Source organism: Streptopelia decaocto, assembly GCF_964273445.1.
Source record: "Streptopelia decaocto genome assembly, chromosome: 28".
In the NCBI taxonomy this organism is placed as follows: Eukaryota; Metazoa; Chordata; class Aves; order Columbiformes; family Columbidae; genus Streptopelia; species Streptopelia decaocto.
In genome coordinates, this window is record NC_138683.1 from 890,670 (window position 1) to 912,776 (window position 22,107).

At 54.5% G+C, this 22,107-nt stretch overlaps 2 protein-coding genes across 2 annotated transcripts in view; both read right to left on the reverse strand.

The window, feature by feature from the left end:
- Positions 1–1,206: 1,206 nt before the first annotated feature.
- The window catches only part of LOC309450727 (E3 ubiquitin-protein ligase BRE1B-like), a 152,807-nt gene continuing 131,906 nt past the window's right edge, over positions 1,207–22,107 (reverse strand). Inside the window, exon 20 of the mRNA XM_082073793.1 lies at positions 1,207–1,219. The gene's annotated coding sequence lies outside the window, so the exon portion shown is untranslated. The remainder of the gene's footprint in view (positions 1,220–22,107) is intronic.
- PRODH2 (proline dehydrogenase 2) lies at positions 4,853–22,094 on the reverse strand (the record flags this gene model as incomplete). The annotated part of the gene is made up of 10 exons (XM_082073931.1): positions 4,853–5,034; positions 7,421–7,509; positions 8,979–9,083; positions 9,902–10,050; positions 11,911–12,057; positions 13,467–13,547; positions 14,057–14,128; positions 16,128–16,248; positions 17,560–17,753; positions 21,933–22,094. 10 exons carry the CDS (start codon positions 22,092–22,094, stop codon positions 4,853–4,855), a joined length of 1,302 nt encoding a protein of 433 aa, XP_081930057.1.

Below are 22,107 nucleotides of genomic sequence, written 5' to 3' on the forward strand. Positions count from 1 at the left end.
GTCCCCAGTTCCCCCCATTGCCCCCAGTGTCCCCATCCCCCCAATCCCCCCACTGTCCCCAGTGTCCCCACTGCCAATAGTGTCCCCATCCCCCGCAGTGTCCCCAGTGTCACCACCATCCCCACCCCCCCACTGTCCCCATCCCCCCAGTCCCTCCCATTGCCCCCAGTGTCCCCATCCCCCCAGTGTCCCCACCCCCCCAGTGTCCCCACCCCCCCAGTGTCCCCATCCCCCCCATTGCCCCCAGTGTCCCCATTGCCAATAGTGTCCCCATCCCCCCCAGTGTCCCCATCCCCCCAGTCCCTCCCATCCCCCCCAGTATCCCCAGTGTCCCCATCCCCCCCAATCCCCCCAGTGTCCCCATTGTCAATAGTGTCCCATCCCCCCAGTACCCCCAGTGTCCCCATTGCCCCCAGTGTCCCCACTGTCCCCATCCCCCACTGTCCCCATCCCCCCAGTGTCCCCACTGTCCCCACCCCCCAGTCTCTCCCAGTGTCCCCACTGTTCATAGTGTCCCCATCCCCCCCATCCCCCCCAGTCCCCCCATTGTCCCCACCATCCCCACCCCCCACCCCCCCATTGTCCCCATTGTCCCCAGTGTCCCCACCCCCCAGTTCCCCCCATTGTCCCCCCATTGTCCCCACCATCCCCACCCCCCCCCCACCGTCCCCATCCCCCACTGTCCCCACTGTCAATAGTGTCCCCACCCCCCCCACCCCCCCCACTGTCCCCAGTGCCCCCCCCCCCCCCCCCTCCCCTCCCCCCCTTGACCTGGAAGATGAATCCTCCCCACGTCGGGTCCATCGCGAGCGCGATGGCGGCTGCGGGGGGGGGGGGAGGGGAGGGGGGGGGAGGGGGATGGGGGGGGGGGTCGCGCAAAGGGGGGGGGGGGGATGGACGTCTCCGATTGGTCCCCGCCCCCGCGGCGCCCGCTGATTGGCCGCGGCGCGGGCCGCGCGCACAAAATGGCCGCCGCGCGACGCTGGGTGGGGGGGGGGGGGGGGGGGGAGAGACACACAGAGAGCGCTGATTGGGCGCCGCACCACGTGATGGCAGCGCGGCCACGCCCACGGGGTGGGGGGGGTGGTAGTGGGGGGGAGGCGCATGCGCGCGGTTGCCATGGAGACCACCCCCCCCCCCCCCCATTGAATCCAATGGGAGCGGGGAGGCGCTCGGCGCTGTGATTGGCTGAGAGGGGAGGGGGGGGGGGGGGACACGCCCCCTCCGCCCCCCCCCACAGCCCGGAGGCCGCGCCCCCCCGGGAAACCACGCCCCCAAACCACCAAACCACGCCCACAAACGGCGCCGCATTGGAAGGACGCGCCCCCACTAAAGCCACGCCCCCCATTGGAAGCCACGCCCCCCCCAATTGGGAACAACGACCCCAAAGCGGCGCCCCCTTGGAGCCACGCCCCCCAATGGAAGCCACGCCCCCTTGAGAAGCCACGCCCTCTTGGGGAGCCCATTGGAAGCCACGCCCCCCCATTGGAAGCCACGCCCCCCTCATTGGGAACAATGACCCCCAAAGCCACGCCCCCCTGGGGAAACCACGCCCCCAAACCACAAAACCACGCCCACAAGTGGCGTCGCATTGGAAAGACACGCCCCCCATTGGAAGCCACGCCCCCCCAATTGGGAGCAACAACCCCAAAGCGGCGCCCCCTTGGAGCCACGCCCACCAATGGAAGCCACGCCCCCTATTGGGAACAACGACCCAAAGCCACGCCCCCTTGAGAAGCCACGCCCCCCTGGGGAAACCATTGGAAGCCACGCCCCTCCATTGGGAATCACGACCACAAAGCCACGCCCCCTGGGAAACCACGCCCCCTCCCGTCCCCCAGGCAACGCCCCATTGGAAGCCACGCCCCCATTGGAAGCCACGCCCCCCTCATTGGGAACAACGAGCCCAAAGCCGCGCCCCCTTGGGAAGCCACGCCCCCTTGGCAGCCCCATTAGAAGCCACGCCCCCTTTGGAAACCCAATTGGAAGCCACGCCCCCTTGGCCACCCCATTAGAAGCCACGCCCCCTTTGGAAACCCCGCCCCCCCCATTGGAAGCCACACCCCCAATCGGAAACCGCACCCCCAATGGCAAACCACGCCCCCTACAGCAAACCACGCCCCCTACAGCAAACCACGCCCCATTGGAAAGCCCCATTTGAAGCCCCGCCCCCTCCTTGGAAGCCACGCCCCCTCCCATTAACTCCCTGTCTCTAAGCCCCGCCCCTTCCCGCCAAACCGCGGCCCCTTAACCCCGCCCATTCCCAACCACGCCCCCTGAATGACGTTGACCAATCACGCCCCGCCCCTCCCAGCCCCGCCCCCTCCGCCTTCCCGCCATTTTGCTTCCCGCCATTTTCCGGCCACACCCCCCAATGGGAGGGGGAACCAAGAGTCACATTTATTGAGTATTTTGGGGCAATTTGGGGCATTTTGGGGATTTTGGGGGGTCGAGGGGATTTAGTTCCAGTTCTGAGGGGTCTCATGCGGAATTTGGGCTCAATTTGGGGCAATTTGGGGCGATTTTGGGTCATTTTTGAGCCATTTTGGGTCAACTTTGTGTTGGTTCTTTGGTTGAGTTTCGGGCTCATTCCGGTCGCGTTTTCACCCCAAATTTCACCATTTTTGGCCATTTTACCCCATTTTTCCCTCCCCCCATTTCCCACCCCCACAACCACCTCCCAATAAGTCAATTTTGGGTCATTTTGTGTCAATTTTGGGTCATTTTGGGTCAATATTGGCTCAATTTGGGTCGGTTCTTTGGTTGAGTTTTGGGCTCATTCTGGTCACATTTTCACCCCAAATTTCACCAATTTTGGTCATTTCACCCCATTTTACCCCAATTTTTCCCCTCAGAACCCTCCCCCCCAGTCCCCACCCCCACAACCCCCTCCCAATAAGTCAATTTTGGGTCATTTTGAGTCAATTTTGGGTCAATTTTCAGCCATTTCGCGTCAACTTCACGTCGCGTTTCGGGCTCATTCCGGTCGCGTTTTCACCCCAAATTTCACCATTTTTGGCCATTTTACCCCATTTTCTCCCTCCCCCCCATTTCCCAGCCCCACAACCACCTCCCAATAAGTCAATTTTGGGTCATTTGAGTCAATTTTGGGTCAATTTTGAGCCATTTTGGCTCAACTTTGTGTCGCTTCTTCAGTTGAGTTTTGGGCTCATTCCGGTCGCATTTTCACCCCAAATTTCACCATTTTTGGCCGTTTTACCCCATTTTCTCCCTCATCCCCATTTCCCAGCCCCACAACCCTCTCCCAATAAGTCAATTTTGGGTCATTTTGGCTCAATTTTGGGTCAATTTGGGTCAATTTTGGGTCAACTTTGTGTCGCTTCTTTGGTTGAGTTTTGGGCTCATTCCGGTCGCATTTTCACCCCAAATTTCACCATTTTTGGCCATTTTACCCCATTTTTTCCCCCCAGGACCCTCCCCCCCATTTCCCAGCCCCACAACCCCCTCCCAATAAGTCAATTTTGGGTCATTTTGCGTCAATTTTGGGTCATTTGGGGTCAATATTGGCTCAATTTGGGTCGGTTCTTTGGTTGAGTTTTGGGCTCATTCTGGTCACATTTTCACCCCAAATTTCACCAATTTTGGTCATTTCACCCCATTTTACCCCAATTTTTCCCCTCAGAACCCTCCCCCCCAGTCCCCACCCCCACAACCCCCTCCCAATAAGTCAATTTTGGGTCATTTTGAGTCAATTTTGGGTCAATTTTGAGCCATTTTGAGTCAACTTCACGTCGCGTTTCGGGCTCATTCCGGTCGCATTTTCACCCCAAATTTCACCATTTTTGGCCATTTTACCCCATTTTCTGCCTCATCCCCATTTCCCAGCCCCACAACCCCCTCCCAATCAGTCAATTTTGGGTCATTTTGAGTCAATTTTGGCTCAATTTTGGGTCATTTTGGGTCAATATTGGCTCAATTTGGGTCGGTTCTTTGGTTGAGTTTTGGGCTCATTCCGGTCTCATTTTCACCCCAAATTTCACCATTTTTGGTCATTTTACCCCATTTTACCCCAATTTTTCCCCTCAGGACCCTCCCCCCCATATCCCACCCCCACAACCACCTCCCAATAAGTCAATTTTGGGTCATTTTGAGTCAATTTTGGGTCAATTTTGGCTCATTTTGGCTCAACTTTGTGTTGCTTCTTTGGTTGGGTTTTGGGCTCATTCCGCTCGCGTTTTCGCCCCAAATTTTGCCGATTTTGGGTCATTTCTCCCCATTTCTGCCCCCCAGGACCCTCTGCCGCGTTTCCCAGCCCCCCAATCCCCTCCCAATAAATCAACTTTGGGTCATTTTGAGTCAATTTTGGGTCATTTTGAGTCAATTTTGGGTCAACTTTGACCCATTTCGAGTCAACTTTGCGTCGCGTTTCGGGCTCATTCCGCTCGCGTTTTCGCCCCAAATTTCACCATTTTTGGTCATTTTACCCCATTTTACCCCAATTTTTCCCCTCAGGACCCTCCCCCCCATATCCCACCCCCACAACCACCTCCCAATAAGTCAATTTTGGGTCATTTTGGGTCAATTTTGGCTCATTTTGGCTCAACTTTGTGTTGCTTCTTTGGTTGGGTTTTGGGCTCATTCCGGTTGCGTTTTCGCCCCAAATTTTGCCGATTTTGGGTCATTTCTCCCCATTTCTGCCCCCCAGGACCCTCTGCCGCGTTTCCCAGCCCCCCAATCCCCTCCCAATAAATCAACTTTGGGTCATTTTGAGTCAATTTTGGGTCATTTTGAGTCAATTTTGGGTCAACTTTGACCCATTTCGAGTCAACTTTGCGTCGCGTTTCGGGCTCATTCCGCTCGCGTTTTCGCCCCGAATTTCGCCGATTTTGGGTCATTTCTCGCCGTCCCCGCCCCCCAGGAGCCTCCTTCTCAACTCTCCAATCAGCAGCCTCCGATCCCGTCGCCCCGCCCCCAAGATGGCGCCGTTTTCCCGCGCCCGTCGCACCAAATACGGCAGCGCCGCCTCTTCCGGCCCCACCGGCACCGACTTGTAGACGTCGTATCCGGCTTCTCCTGCCCCAAAACGGCCGGAATTCGCCCCAAAAATCAACGGGGGGACCCCCGGGGGGGGAAATTTGGGGGGAATTGGGGGGGATTTGGGGAAATTGGGGGGATTTGGGGGGATTTGGGGGAAATTTGAAGGAATTTGGGGGGAAATTTGAAGGAATTTGGGGGAAATTTGAAGGAATTTGGGGGAGAATTTGGGGGGAATTTGAAGAGATTTGGGGGAAATTTGGGCAAATTAGGGGAAAATTTGAAGGAATTTGGGGGGAAATTTGGGGATTTCCAGGGGGAAATTTGGGGGAATTTCAAGGAATTTGGGGGAGATTTGGGGGAATTTTGGGGAAATTTGGGGGGGTTTGGGGGGAAATTTGGGGAGAAATTTGAAGAGATTTGGGGGAAATTTGAAGGAATTTGGGAGTTTTGGGGGGAAATTGGGAAATTTGGGGGAATTTGGGGGGAAATTGGGGGAAAATTTGAAGGAATTTGGGAGATTTGGGGGAAATTTGGGGGAATTTGGGCAAATTGGGGGAAATTTGGGGGGAATTTGGGGGGAAATTTGAAGGAATTTGGGGAAAATTTGAAGAGATTTGGGGGAAATTTGGGGATTTTTGGGGGGAATTTGGGCAAATTGGGGGAAGATTTGGGGGGAATTTGAGGAGAATTTGGGGGAAATTTGGGCAAATTGGGGGGAATTTGGGGGGAAATTTGAGGGGAATTAATTTGGGGGGAATTTGGGGGGAAATTTTGGGGGGAATTTGGGGAAAATTTGAAGGAATTTGGGGGGAAATTTGGGGATTTTCAGGGGGAAATTTGGGGGAATTTGGGCAAATTGGGGGAAATTTGAGGGGAATTTGGGGGGATTTGGAGAAATTTGGGGGGATTTGAGGGGGTTTGGGGGGATTTTTGGGGGAAATTTGGGTAAATTGGGGGAGATTTGGGGGGAAATTTGGGGATTTTCGGGGGGGAATTTGGGGAAAATTTGGGGGGAAATTGGGGGGAATTTGGGGTGGATTTGGGGTCAATTTGGGGTAAATTTGGGGGATTTTGGGGTAAATTTGGGGTGAATTTGGGGTGATTTTGGGGTGATTTTGGGTGATTTGGGGTGATTTTGGGGGTTTTGGGGGTGATTTTGGGTGAATTTGGGGTGATTTTGAATTGATTTTGGGGGTTTTTGGGGTGATTTTGGGGTGATTTTGGGTGGATTTGGGGTGATTTTGGGTGAATTTAGGTGGATTTGGGGTGAATTTGGGGGTTTTTGGGGTGAATTGGGGTGATTTTGGGTGGATTTGGGGTCAATTTGGGGGTTTTTGGGGTCAATTTGGGGGTGTTTGGGGTGATTTTGGGGTGTTTTTGGGTGATTTTGGGGTGTTTTGGGGTGAATTTGGGTGATTTTGGGGTGTTTTTGGGTGATTTTGGGGTGTTTTTGGTACCCAAAGCCAGCGAAACGTGGTCGCACATCCCGTAGAGTTGGGGGGATTTGGGGTGAATTTGGGTGGATTTGGGGTCAATTTGGGGTTTTTTGGGGTGATTTGGGGTCAATTTGGGGGTTTTGGGGGTGATTTTGGGGTCAATTTGGGTGATTTTGGGGTGATTTGGGGCTGATTTTGGGTTTTTTTGGGGTGTTTTGGGGTGAATTTGAGTGATTTTGGGTGAATTTTGGGTGCATTTGGGGTCAATTTGGGGGTTTTGGGGTGATTTTGGGGGCTTTTGGGGTGATTTTTGGGTCATTTTGGGTGATTTTGGGGTGTTTTGGGGGTTGTTTTGGGGTGATTTTGGGTGAATTTGGGGTGATTTTGGTTGATTTTGGGGTGGATTTGGGGCGATTTTGGGTGAATTTGGTTGGATTTGGGGTGAATTTGGGTGGATTTGGGGTGAATTTGGGTGGATTTTGGGTGGATTTGGGGGTTTTTGGGGTCAATTTGGGGGTTTTTGGGGTCAATTTGAGGGTTTTGGGTGTGATTTTGGGGTGTTTTTGGGGTGATTTTGGGTGATTTTGGGGTGTTTTTGGTACCCAAAGCCAGGGACACGTGGTCGCACATCCCGTAGAGTTGGGTGGATTTGGGGTGAATTTGGGTGATTTTGGGGTGAATTTGGGGTGGATTTGGGGGTTTTTGGGGTCAATTTGGGGGTTTTGGGGATGATTTTGAGGTGTTTTTGGGGTGATTTTGGGTGATTTTGGGTGATTTTGGGGTGTTTTTGGTACCCAAAGCCAGGGACACGTGGTCGCACATCCCGTAGAGTTGGGTGGATTTGGGGTGAATTTGGGTGATTTTGGGGTGGATTTGGGGTCAATTTGAGGGTTTTTGGGGTGATTTTGGGGTGTTTTTGGGTGATTTTGGGGTGTTTTTGGGGTGATTTTGGGTGATTTTGGGTGATTTTGGGGTGTTTTTGGTACCCAAAGCCAGGGACACGTGGTCGCACATCCCGTAGAGTTGGGCGAAGAAGACGCCGCCGCCCGAGCGGGGGAGGAGCAGCCGCTGCATCCTGGGGGGGGGGGGGAGGGGATTTTGGGGTGATTTGGGGGGATTTTGGGCAAATTGGGGGGAAATTTGAGGGAAAATTGGGGGAGTTTGGGGGGAATTTGGGGAAATTGGGGGGAATTTGAAGAGGTTTGGGGGGAATTTGGGGGGAAATTTGAAGGAATTGGGAGATTTTGGGGGAATTTGGGGGGAAATTTGAGGGAATTTGGGGGGAATTTGGGGAAATTGGGGGGAGATTTGAGGGAATTTGGGGGGAATTTGGGGAAATTGGGGGGAGATTGGGGGTAAATTGGGAGATTTGGGGGAATTTGAAGGAAATTTGGGGAAGATTTGGGGAGATTTGGGCAAATTGGGGGAAATTTGGGGGAAATTTGGGCAAATTGAGGGAAATTCGGGGGGAAATTTGAAGGAATTTGGGGAAAATATTGGGGAAATTTGGGGGGATTTTGGGGGAATTGGGGCAAATTGGGGGAATTTGGGGGAGATTTGAATGAATTTGGGGGAAATTTGAGGGGATTTGGAGGGAATTTGGGAGAATTTGAAGAGATTTGGGGGAATTTGGGGAGATTTGGGGGGATTTGGGGAAATTGGGGGGAATTTGGGGAAAATTTGAAGGAATTGGGGGGAAATTTGGGAGGAAATTTGGGGAAGATTTGGGAGGATTTGGGGGAAAATTTGGGCAAATTGGGGAGAATTTGGGGTAAATTTGAGGGGATTTGGGGGAATTTTGAGGGGATTTGGGGGAAATTTGGGCAAATTGGGGGAAAATGGGGGGAAATTTGGGGAAAAATTGGGGAGAAATTGGGGGATTTGGGGGAAATTTGAGGAGAATTTTTTGGGGGGAAATTTGGGGATTTTCAGGGGGGAATTTGGGGAAGATTTGGGGGGATTTGGGGAAATTGGGGGGATTTGGGGGAAATTTGAAGGAATTTGCGGGAAATTCGGGGATTTTTGGGTCAGATTTTGGGGCGAATCGGGGCGGTTTTGGGTCAGATTTTGGGGTGAAATGGGTCGATTTGGGGGGATTTTGGGGCGAATCGGGGCATTTTGGGTCAGATTTTGGGGTGAAATGGGTCGATTTGGGGGGATTTTGGGGCGAATCGGGGCAGTTTTGGGTCAGATTTTGGGGTGAAATGGGTCGATTTGGGGGATTTTGGGGCGAATCGGGCAGTTTTGGGTCAGATTTTGGGGTGAAATGGGTCGATTCGGGGCAGATTTTGGGGCGAATCGGGCAGTTTTGGGTCAGATTTTGGGGTGAAATGGGTCGATTTGGGGGGATTTTGGGGCGAATCGGGGCGGTTTTGGGTCAGATTTTGGGGTGAAATGGGTCGATTTGGGGGGATTTTGGGGCGAATCGGGGCGGTTTTGGGTCAGATTTTGGGGTGAAATGGGTCGATTCGGGGCAGATTTTGGGGCGAATCGGGCAGTTTTGGGTCAGATTTTGGGGTGAAATGGGGCGGTTTTGGGTCCCACTGTTGAGTCGCCTGCAGCACCGACGCCTCGTTGTGAGTGGCCACCATGAGCTCCGCCCCCTCGCCGGCGACCAATCCCAGCGCCAGCTCCAGGCACCGCCCATAGCTGGGGGGGGCCCCACATTGTGACCCATAGATCCCGCCCCATAGATCCTGCCCCATAGATCCCAAATTCCCACCCAAACTGACCCAATTCTGACCCATTTTGCCCCAAAATTGAGTCAATTTGCACCCCCACACCCCATAGATCCTGCCCCATAGATCCCGCCCCATAGATCCCGCCCCATAGATCCCAAATTCCCACCCAAACTGACCCAATTCTGACCCATTTTGCCCCAAAATTGAGTCACTTTGCACCCCCCCACCCCATAGATCCCGCCCCATAGATCCCGCCCCATAGATCCCGCCCCATGGATCCCACCCCATAGATCCGCCCCATAGATCCTGCCCCATAGATCCCGCCCCATAGATCTGCCCCATAGATCCCACCCCATAGATCCCACCCCATAGATGTCAAATTCCCACCCAAATTGACCCAATTCTGACCCATTTCATCCCAAAATTGTGTCACTTTGCACCCCCACACCCCATAGATCCCGCCCCATAGATCCCGCCCCATAGATCCCGCCCCATAGATCCCGCCCCACATCCCCACCTTCCCACCCATTTCCCACCCAAAATCTGACCCAAAACCACCCCAAAACAGCCCCATTTTCACACCCCACACCCCATAACCTGCCCCATAGATCCCGCCCCATAGATCCCGCCCCATAGATCCCACTTTATCACCCATTTCCCACCCCAAATCTGACCCAAAATGCCCCAAATCACCCCCATTTCTCCCCCGATCGGCCCCATTTTCACTCCCCACACCCCCCCCATCCCGCCCCATAGATCCCGCCCCATAGATCCCCCCTCCCCCACCTGAGGTCGGTGCCCTGGGTCGTGCTGTGCACGCTCGCCCCTCCCCCCACGCGCTGCTCCGTTTCCCAATAGGCCCCGCGAACCAACTTCACCCCGAACCGCGACCCCCCCAGCGCGGCCGCCGCGCCCCACAGCCGCTCGGGGGCGCCCTGGAAACACAGAAAAACTGCCTTTTCGGCCCAAAAATCGAAAATTTCGACCCAAAATTCATCAGTTTCGACCCCAAATTCATCAATTTCAGCCCAAAACCCGTCAATTTAGGCACAAGAATCATCAATTTCAGCCCCAAATTCGTCAATTTCAGCCCAAAACTCATCAGTTTCGGCCCCAAAATCGTCAATTTCGGCCCAAAATTTGTCAGTTTCGACCCAAAATTCATCGATTTCGACCCAAAATTTGTCAGTTTCAACCAAAAATTCATCGATTTCAACCCAAAATTCGTCGGTTTCAGCCCCCAAATCGTCAGTTTTGACCCAAAATTCATAAAGTTTGGCCCAAAAATCGTGAATTTACGCCCCAGAAATCGTCGATTTCAGCCCCAAATTCATCAATTTCGACCCAAAATTCATCAGTTTCAACCCAAAATTCATCGATTTTGACCCAAAGTTTGTCAGTTTTGACCCCAAATTCATCAATTTTGACCCAAAATTCATCAGTTTTGGCCTCAAAATCGTCAATTTCGACCCAAAGTTCATGAAATTTGACCCCAGAATCATGAATTTAGGCCCAAAAATCGTCAATTTTAGCCCCAAAATTCACCAGTTTCGGCCCCAAATTCATCAATTTCGACCCCAAATTCATCAGTTTCGACCCAAAATTCATAAGATTTGTTCCCAAAATCATCAATTTTGGCCCCAAAATCATCAGTTTCGACCTAAAATTCATCAGTTTCGGACCCAAAAATCGTCAGTTTCGACCCAAAATTCATCAGTTTTGACCCCAAATTAATAAAATTTGGCCCAAAAATCGTCAATTTCGGCCCCAAAATCGACAATTTCAGCCCAAAATTCATCCTTTTCGACCCCAAAATCGTCAATTTAGGCCCAAGAATCATCAATTTCAACCCAAATTCATTAGTTTCAGCCCCAAATTTGTCAGTTTCAACCCAAAATTCATCAGTTTCGACCCAAAGTTCATGAATTACGACCCAAAAATCGTCAATTTAGGCCCAAGAATCATCAATTTCAGCCCCAATTTCATCAATTTCGACCCAAAATTCTTCAGTTTTGGCCCCAAAATCAACAATTTCACCCCCAAAAGTGTCGATTTCACCCCCAAAACCCCCAAATTTGACCCCCAAACCCCCCAAATTTCACCCAAAAACCCCCAAATTTCACCCCATAGACCCCGAATTCCACCCCCCCATCCCCGCTATGGGGCTGCCCCATAGATCCCGCCCCACAAGTGACTCCAAAAAGGCCAAATATGGACCCCAAAACCCCCAATTTCGCCCCATAACCCCCCAAATTTCACCCCATAGACCCCAAATTCCGCCCCCATCCCCCTCTATGGGTCGCGCTATGGGGCTGCCCCATAGATCCCGCCCCATAAGTGACTCTAAAAAGGCCAAAAATCGACCCTAAAACCCCCATATTTAACCCCCAAAAAGCCCAATTTCACCCCAAAATGCCTCCCCATTGCATTCTATGGGTCACTAATCCCCCGCTATGGGGCTGCCCCATAGATCCTGCCCCATATGTGACTCTAAAATTGCCAAAAATTGACCCCAAAACCCCCAAATTTGACCCCAAAACCCCCAATTTCACCCCCAAAACCCCCAAATTTCACCCCATAGACCCCGAATTCCACCCCCCCATCCCCGCTATGGGGCTGCCCCATAGATCCCGCCCCACAAGTGACTCCAAAAAGGCCAAAAATCGACCCCAAAACCCCCAATTTCACCCCCAAAACCCCCAATTTCACCCCAAAACCCCCCAAATTTCACCCCATAGCCCCCGAATTCCACGCCCCTCCCCCGCTATGGGTCGCTATGGGGCAGCCCCACGGACCCGCCGATAGGCCTGGATGGTGCCCCAGACCCACGGCCGCTCCCGGTTGTGCCGTCTCATCAGCGCCCAGGTGACGGTGGCCAATGAGGGGTCGAGGACGCTGAGCTCGGCGTCCAATAGGAGGCGGACGCGCTGCCCCGCGGCGGCCTGGGATTGGTCGGTTGGGGGAGGGTGGGGACAATGGGGAATGGGGACCCATAGAGACCCATAGGGACCATAGAGACCATAGAGACCATAGAGACCCATAGAGACCATAGAGACCATAGAGACCATAGAGACCCATAGGGACCCATAGAGACCATAGAGACCATAGAGACCCATAGAGACCCATAGAGACCCATAGGGACCCATAGAGACCCATAGAGACCATAGAGACCATAGAGACCATAGAGACCCATAGGGACCCATAGGGACCCATAGAGACCCATAGGGACCATAGAGACCATAGAGACCATAGAGACCATAGAGACCCATAGAGACCCATAGAGACTCATAGGGACCCATAGAGACCATAGAGACCCATAGAGACCCATAGAGACCCATAGAGACTCATAGGGACCCATAGAGACCATAGAGACCCATAGAGACCCATAGAGACCCATAGAGACCATAGAGACCATAGAGCCCCATAGGGACCCATAGAGACCCATAGAGACCATAGAGACCCATAGAGACCATAGAGACCATAGAGACCCATAGAGACCATAGAGACCCATAGAGACCATAGGGACCCATAGGGACCCATAGAGACCATAGAGACCCATAGAGACCCATAGGGACCCATAGAGACCCATAGAGACCCATAGGGACCATAGAGACCATAGAGACCCATAGAGACCCATAGAGACCCATAGGGACCCATAGGGACCCATAGGGACCCATAGAGACCCATAGGGACCATAGAGACCCATAGAGACCCATAGAGACCATAGAGACCATAGAGACCCATAGAGACCCATAGAGACCCATAGGGACCCATAGGGACCCATAGGGACCCATAGAGACCCATAGGGACCATAGAGACCCATAGGGACCATAGAGACCCATAGAGACCCATAGAGACCCATAGGGACCCATAGGGACCCATAGAGACCATAGAGACCCATAGGGACCCATAGAGACCCATAGAGACCATAGAGACCCATAGAGACCCATAGAGACCATAGAGACCATAGAGACCCATAGATTGACCCATAGAGACCCATAGAGACCCATAGAGACCCATAGATTGACCCATAGAGACCCATAGAGACCCATAGAGACCCATAGAGACCCATAGGGACCCATAGAGACCATAGAGACCATAGAGACCCATAGAGACCATAGAGACCATAGAGACCCATAGAGACCCATAGAGACCCATAGAGACCATAGAGACCCATAGGGACCCATAGAGACCCATAGAGACCATAGAGACCCATAGAGACCATAGAGACCATAGAGACCCATAGAGACCATAGAGACCCATAGAGACCCATAGGGACCCATAGAGACCCATCGCTCCCTCCCAGCCCCATAGATCCTGCCCCATAGATCTGCCCCATAGATCCTCTCACCGCCGCCACCTCCTCGAGCCGCTTCAGCGCGACCCCCAAGTGCCGGTTCTGGTCGGGGGTCAGAGCGGGAAGAGCCGCATCCTGTGGGGCAGGACCCACACATTGGAATCTATGGGGCTGGCCCCACACATCTGAGCTATGGGGCCTGGGAGCCACCTCATTGGGTTCTATGGGGTTCTATTGGGTTCTATTGGGTTCTATGGGGTTCTATGGGGCTGGGTGACACGTGGGGGAAATCTATGGGGCGCTATGGGGCAGGGGGACTCATAGTTGGGTTCTATGGGGCAGAGGGACCTATAGATTAGGCCGCTATGGGGCGGAAAGAACCACACAATGGGTTTCTATGGGGCACGGTGACCCATAGATTGGGGCGCTATGGGGCGCTATGGGGCGCTATGGGGCAGGGGGGCCCCGCCATTGGGCCAATGTGGGGCTGGGACCCATAGATAAGGTTTCTATGGGGCACTGGGATCTATATAACAGGGGGTCTATGGGGATCTATGGGGCTGGGGCCCATAGATTGGGGCTCTATGGGGCGCTATGGGGCAGAGGGACCCCCCCCCCCGCTATGGGGCGCCCCACACATTCACCTCCCCCCCCATCATGGCGGCCGCTCGCTCCAGCGTCAGCCCCTCCCCCGCCGGGCAGCGCCCCAGGTCCTCCTGTGGGGCAGAGACGTGGGGGGCTGCCCCATAGATTCTATGGGGCTGACCCCCAAGTGACCCCCCCCCCGCCCCATAGATTCTATGGGGTTGCCAATAAGTGACCCTCCCGCCCCATAGATTCTATGGGGCTGCCCCCCAGTGTTTCCCCCCACCCCATAGATTCCATACAGTGTTCCACCCTCTGCCCCATAGATCTATGGGGCTGCCCCCCAAGTACCCCCCCATGTGCCCCATAGCGCCCACCCAGCCCCACTGATCCCACCCCCCAAGTGTTACCCTGTGCCCCATGGATTCTATGGGGCTGCCCCCCAAGTGTTACCCCCTGCCCCATAGATTCTATGGGGCTGCCCCACAAGTGACCCTCCCTCTGCTCCATAGATCCTATGGGGTTGCCAACAAGTGACCCCCCCACCCCATAGATTCTATGGGGCTGCCCCCCAAGTGACCCCCCCGCCCCATAGATTCTATGGGGCTGCCCCCCAAGTTCCCCCCATGTGCCCCATAGCGCCCACCCAGCCCCACAGATCCCACCCCCCAAGTGTTACCCTGTGCCCCATGGATTCTATGGGGCTGCCCCACAAGTGACCCCCTCTGCCCCATAGATTCTATGGGGCTGCCCCACAAGTTTCCATGTACCCCACAGATCCCACCCCAGCCCCATAGATCCTTCCCCCCCGAAGTGTTACCCCCTGCCCCATAGATTCTATGGGGCTGCCCCCCAAGTGACCCTCCCTCTGCCCCATGGATTCTATGGGGCTGCCCCACAAGTGACCCCCTCTGCCCCATAGATTCTATGGGGCTGCCCCCCAAGTTCCCCCCCATGTGCCCCATAGCGCCCACCCAGCCCCACAGATCCCACCCCCCAAGTGTTACCCCCTGCCCCATAGATTCTATGGGGCTGCCCCCCAAGTGACCCTCCCTCTGCCCCATAGATTCTATGGGGCTGCCCCCCACGTGACCCATCATGACCCATAGATCCCACCCCAGCCCCCCCCCAAGTGTTACCCTGTGCCCCATAGATTCTATGGGGCTGCCCCCCAAGTGTTACCCCCTGCCCCATAGATTCTATGGGGCTGCCCCACAAGTGACCCTCCCTCTGCCCCATAGATCCTATGGGGTTGCCAACAAGTGACCCCCCCCCCCGCACCCCATGGATTCTATGGGGCTGCCCCCCAAGTGTTACCCTGTGCCCCATAGATTCTATAGGGCTGCCCCCCAAGTGACCCCCCCGGCCCCATAGAGTCTATGGGGCTGCCCCCCAAGTGACCCTTCCTCTGCCCCATAGATTCTATGGGGCTGCCCCACAAGTGACCCTCCCTATGCCCCATAGATTCTATGGGGCTGCCCCCCAAGTGACAACCACTCTGCCCCATAGATTCTATGGGGTTGCCAGTAAGTGACCCTCCCGCCCCATAGATTCTATGGGGCTGCCCCCCAAGTGACCCTCCCTCTGCCCCATAGATCCTATGGGGTTGCCAACAAGTGACCCCCCCCCCACACCCCATGGATTCTATGGGGCTGCCCCCCAAGTTCCCATGTACCCCATAGATCCCACCCCAGCCCCCCCCCAAGTGTTACCCTGTGCCCCATAGATTCTATGGGGCTGCCCCCCAAGTGACCCCCCCACCCCATAGATTCTATGGGGCTGCCCCCCAAGTGACCCCCTCTGCCCCATAGATCCTATGGGGTTGCCAACAAGTGCCCCCCCCCCGCACCCCATGGATTCTATGGGGTTGCCCCCCAAGTGACCCCCTCTGCCCCATAGATTCTATGGGGCTGCCCCACAAGTGACCCCCATGTGCCCCATAGCGCCCACCCAGCCCCACAGATCCCACCCCAGCCCCATAGATCCCACCCCCCCAAGTGTTACCCTGTGCCCCATAGATTCTATGGGGCTGCCCCCCAAGTGTTACCCTGTGCCCCATGGATTCTATGGGGCTGCCCCCCAAGTGTTACCCCGTGCCCCATAGATCTATGGGGCTGCCCCCCAACTCACGCAGAGCCGCGCGCTCAGCAGCGCCGTCACCTTCAGCTGCATCATGGGCTCCGGCCCCATAGCGGCCGCCAGCCCCACACATTCCAGCGCCGCCCCCCGATTGGCCTCGTACCAGCTCTCCCTGCCCCATAGATCCCGCCCCATAGATCCCGCCCCATAGATCCCACCCCATAGATCCCACCCATAGATCCCGCCCCATAGATCCCGCCCCATAGATCCCGCCCCATAGATCCCACCCATAGCAGCCCCCCAGCCCCATAGATCCCGCCCCATAGATCCCGCCCCACAGGTCCCAGCCCCATAAGTACCCCCATATGTTCTTTCCAGCCCCATAACCAGCCCCATAAGTGGTTCCCAGCCCCACAACCAGCCCCATAACCAGCCCCATAAGTGGTTCCCAGCCCCATAAGTGGCCCCATAACCAGCCCCATAACCCATTTCTAGCCCCATAACCAGCCCCATAACCACCTCCCAGCCCCATAACCAGCCCCATAAGTGGTTCCCAGCCCCATAACCAGACCCACAACCAGCCCCCAGCCCCATAACCAGCCCCATAACCAGCCCCATAAGTGGTTTCTAGACCCACAACCAGCCCCATACCCACCCCCAGCCCCATAAGTGGCCCCATAACCAGCCCCATAAGTGGTTCCCAGCCCCATAACCAGCCCCATAACCAGCCCCATAACCCATTTCTAGCCCCATAACCAGCCCCATACCCACCTCCCAGCCCCACAACCAGCCCCATAAGTTCCTTCCAGCCCCATAAGTGGTTCCCAGCCCCATAACCAGCCCCATAACCAGCCCCATAAGTGGTTCCCAGCCCCATAACCAGCCCCATAACCACCTCCCACCCCATAACCAGCCCCATAGGAACCTCCCAGCCCCATAAGTGGCCCATAACCAACCCCATAACCCATTTCTAGACCCACAACCAGCCCCATAACCTGCCCCATATGTTCTTTCCAGCCCCATCACCAGCCCCATAAGTGGTTCCCAGCCCCATAACCAGCCCCATAAGTGGTTCCCAGCCCCACAACCAGCCCCATAACCAGCCCCATAAGTGGTTCCCAGCCCCATAACCACCTCCCAGCCCCATAACCAGCCCCATGTTCCTTCCAGCCCCATAACCAGCCCCATAAGTGGTCCCCAGCCCCATAAGTGGCCCCATAACCAGCCCCATAAGTGGTTCCCAGCCCCACAACCAGACCCATAACCAGCCCCATAAGTGGTTTCCAGCCCCATAAGTGGCCCCATAACCAGCCCCATATGTTCTTTCCAGCCCCATAAGTGGTTCCCAGCCCCATAACCAGCCCCATAAGTGGTTCCCAGCCCCATAAGTGGTTCCCAGCCCCACAACCAGCCCCATACCCAGCCCCATAAGTGGTTCCCAGCCCCATAAGTGGTTCCCAGCCCCACAACCGGCCCCACGCACCCCTGTGGCTCCCGCCCCGCGTCCCCCTCGCAGGGCACGGCCACCATGGCTCTCAGCCCCATAGATCGCAGCCTCCGCGCCGTGGCCGCCAGGTCGCCGTGGGTCCGGCCCCCCACGAACTGCCCGTAGAACGTGGCGCCGAGCAGCCGGACCCACAGGGGGCGGCCCAGGAGCCGCCGCGAGACCCACAGGATCTGTGGGGCAGAGCCAGACACCCCATAGAGCTGACCATAGAGACCATAGAGACCATAGAGACCATAGAGACCATAGAGACCATAGAGACCATAGAGACCATAGAGACCCATAGGGACCCATAGAGACCCATAGAGACCATAGAGACCATAGAGACCATAGAGACCCATAGAGACCATAGAGACCATAGAGACCATAGAGACCATAGAGACCCATAGAGACCCATAGAGACCATAGAGACCATAGAGACCCATAGGGACCCATAGAGACCATAGAGACCATAGAGACCATAGAGACCCATAGAGACCCATAGAGACCATAGAGACCATAGAGACCATAGAGACCATAGAGACCCATAGGGACCCATAGAGACCATAGAGACCATAGAGACCCATAGGGACCATAGAGACCATAGAGACCATAGAGACCCATAGAGACCCATAGAGACCATAGAGACCATAGAGACCATAGAGACCCATAGGGACCCATAGAGACCATAGAGACCATAGAGACCATAGAGACCCATAGGGACCCATAGAGACCATAGAGACCATAGAGACCCATAGAGACCATAGAGACCCATAGAGACCATAGAGACCATAGAGACCATAGAGACCCATAGAGACCATAGAGACCATAGAGACCCATAGAGACCATAGAGACCCATAGGGACCATAGAGACCATAGAGACCCATAGAGACCATAGAGACCATAGAGACCCATAGAGACCATAGAGACCCATAGGGACCCATAGAGACCCATAGAGACCATAGAGACCATAGAGACCCATAGAGACCCATAGAGACCATAGAGACCATAGAGACCAGAGAGACCCATAGAGACCATAGAGACCCATAGAGACCCATAGGGACCCATAGAGACCATAGAGACCATAGAGACCATAGAGACCCATAGAGACCATAGAGACCATAGAGACCATAGAGACCCATAGAGACCCATAGGGACCCATAGAGACCATAGAGACCCATAGAGACGCATAGGGACCCATAGAGACCCATAGAGACCATAGAGACCATAGAGACCATAGAGACCCATAGAGACCCATAGAGACCATAGAGACCATAGAGACCCATAGAGACCCATAGAGACCATAGAGACCATAGAGACCATAGAGACCATAGAGACCCATAGGGACCATAGAGACCATAGAGACCATAGAGACCATAGAGACCATAGAGACCATAGAGACCCATAGAGACCATAGAGACCCATAGAGACCCATAGGGACCCATAGAGACCATAGAGACCATAGAGACCATAGAGACCCATAGAGACCATAGAGACCATAGAGACCATAGAGACCCATAGAGACCCATAGGGACCCATAGAGACCATAGAGACCCATAGAGACGCATAGGGACCCATAGAGACCCATAGAGACCATAGAGACCATAGAGACCATAGAGACCCATAGAGACCCATAGAGACCATAGAGACCATAGAGACCCATAGAGACCCATAGAGACCATAGAGACCATAGAGACCATAGAGACCATAGAGACCATAGAGACCCATAGGGACCATAGAGACCATAGAGACCATAGAGACCATAGAGACCCATAGAGACCCATAGAGACCCATAGAGACCATAGAGACCATAGAGACCATAGAGACCATAGAGACCCATAGAGACCATAGAGACCCATAGAGACCCATAGAGACCCATAGGGACCCATAGAGACCATAGAGACCATAGAGACCATAGAGACCATAGAGACCATAGAGACCCATAGAGACCATAGAGACCCATAGAGACCCATAGAGACCATAGAGACCCATAGAGACCATAGAGACCCATAGAGACCATAGAGACCCATAGAGACCCATAGAGACCATAGAGACCATAGAGACCATAGGGACCCATAGAGACCATAGAGACCCATAGAGACCATAGAGACCCATAGGGACCATAGAGACCATAGAGACCATAGAGACCCATAGAGACCATAGAGACCCATAGAGACCCATAGAGACCCATAGAGACCCATAGAGACCATAGAGACCCATAGAGACCCATAGAGACCATAGAGACCATAGAGACCATAGGGACCCATAGAGACCATAGAGACCCATAGAGACCATAGGGACCCATAGGGACCATAGAGACCATAGAGACCCATAGAGACCATAGAGACCCATAGAGACCATAGAGACCATAGAGACCATAGAGACCCATAGAGACCATAGAGACCATAGAGACCATAGAGACCATAGGGACCCATAGAGACCATAGAGACCATAGAGACCCATAGGGACCATAGAGACCCATAGAGACCCATAGAGACCATAGAGACCCATAGAGACCATAGAGACCATAGAGACCCATAGAGACCATAGAGACCATAGAGACCATAGAGACCCATAGAGACCATAGAGACCATAGAGACCATAGAGACCCATAGGGACCATAGAGACCCATAGAGACCATAGAGACCCATAGAGACCATAGAGACCATAGAGACCCATAGAGACCCATAGGGACCCATAGAGACCATAGAGACCCATAGGGACCATAGAGACCCATAGAGACCATAGAGACCATAGAGACCCATAGAGACCCATAGGGACCCATAGAGACCATAGAGACCATAGAGACCATAGAGACCATAGGGACCCATAGAGACCATAGAGACCATAGAGACCCATAGGGACCATAGAGACCCATAGAGACCCATAGAGACCATAGAGACCCATAGAGACCATAGAGACCATAGAGACCCATAGAGACCCATAGAGACCATAGAGACCCATAGAGACCATAGGGACCATAGAGACCATAGAGACCCATAGAGACCATAGAGACCATAGAGACCCATAGAGACCATAGAGACCATAGAGACCATAGAGACCCATAGGGACCCATAGAGACCCATAGAGACCATAGAGACCATAGAGACCTATAGGGACCATAGAGACCATAGAGACCATAGAGAGACCATAGAGACCCATAGGGACCCATAGAGACCCATAGAGACCCATAGAGACCATAGAGACCCATAGAGACCATAGAGACCATAGAGACCATAGAGACCCATAGAGACCATAGAGACCCATAGAGACCATAGAGACCATAGAGACCATAGAGACCATAGAGACCATAGAGAGCCATAGAGACCCATAGGGACCCATAGAGACCATAGAGACCATAGAGACCATAGAGACCATAGAGAGCCATAGAGACCCATAGGGACCCATAGAGACCATAGAGACCATAGAGACCATAGAGACCATAGAGAGCCATAGAGACCCATAGAGACCATAGAGACCATAGAGTGACCCATAGAGACTCTATGAGAGCTATAGAGGCTGCCCCATAGCACCCAGCCCCATAGAGCCCATTAGAACCAATGGGCTGCCAGGTCTACCCCATAGAGATCCCCAAGTTTCCAGCCCCATAGATCCCACCCCATAGCGTTGCCCCAGCCCCACAGATCGCACCCCACAGCTCCCAGCCCCATAAGTGCTGTCCAAGACCCACAAAACCCCATAGAACCCATGGGCTGCCAGGTCTCCCCATTGAAACCAATGGGCTGCCAGGTCTCCCCATTGAAACCAATGGGCTGCCAGGTCTACCCCATAGACCTCCCATAGATCCCGCCCCATAGATCCCGCCCCATAGGGCTCAGAGCTATAGATGCTGCCCCATAGCACCCACCCAGCCCCATAGAGCCCACCCCACAGCTCCCAGCCCCATAAGTGCCCCCCAAAACCCACCAGCCCCATTGGGATGTATGGGCTGCCAGGTCTACCCCATTGAAACCAATGGGGCTGCCAGGTCTACCCATTGAAACCAATGGGCTGCCAGGTCTACCCCATAGAGATCCCAGTGTTCCCAGCCCCATAGATCCCACCCCATAGGTTCCAGCCCCATAGATCCCACCCCATAGCGTTGCCCCAGCCCCATAGATCCCACCCCACAGCTCCCAGCCCCATAACTGCTGTCCAAGACCCACAAAACCCCATCGAACCCAATGGGCTGCAAGGTCTACCCCATTGAAACCAATGGGCTGCCAGGTCTACCCCATTGAAACCAATGGGCTGCCAGGTCTACCCCATTGAAACCAATGGGGCCGCCAGCTCTCCCCCCCCCCATATCCCAAATCTATGGGTCCCGCCGTGGGTCCGGATCTATGGGGCGGCCCCTATGGCTCCGCACTCACCGTCTCGGCGTGTCTCACGATGGGGGGCAGAGCGCAGAGCCCCAAAACCAGCAGCGCCCTCCCCAGCTCCCCATAGCGCAGCCCCCTAAGTGCCCGGCCCCCCATGTCCAGGGGGGTCTGGGGGCTTGGGGGGCGCCCCCCAACCTCCCCCTGCTGCCCCATAGCGCTCAATGAG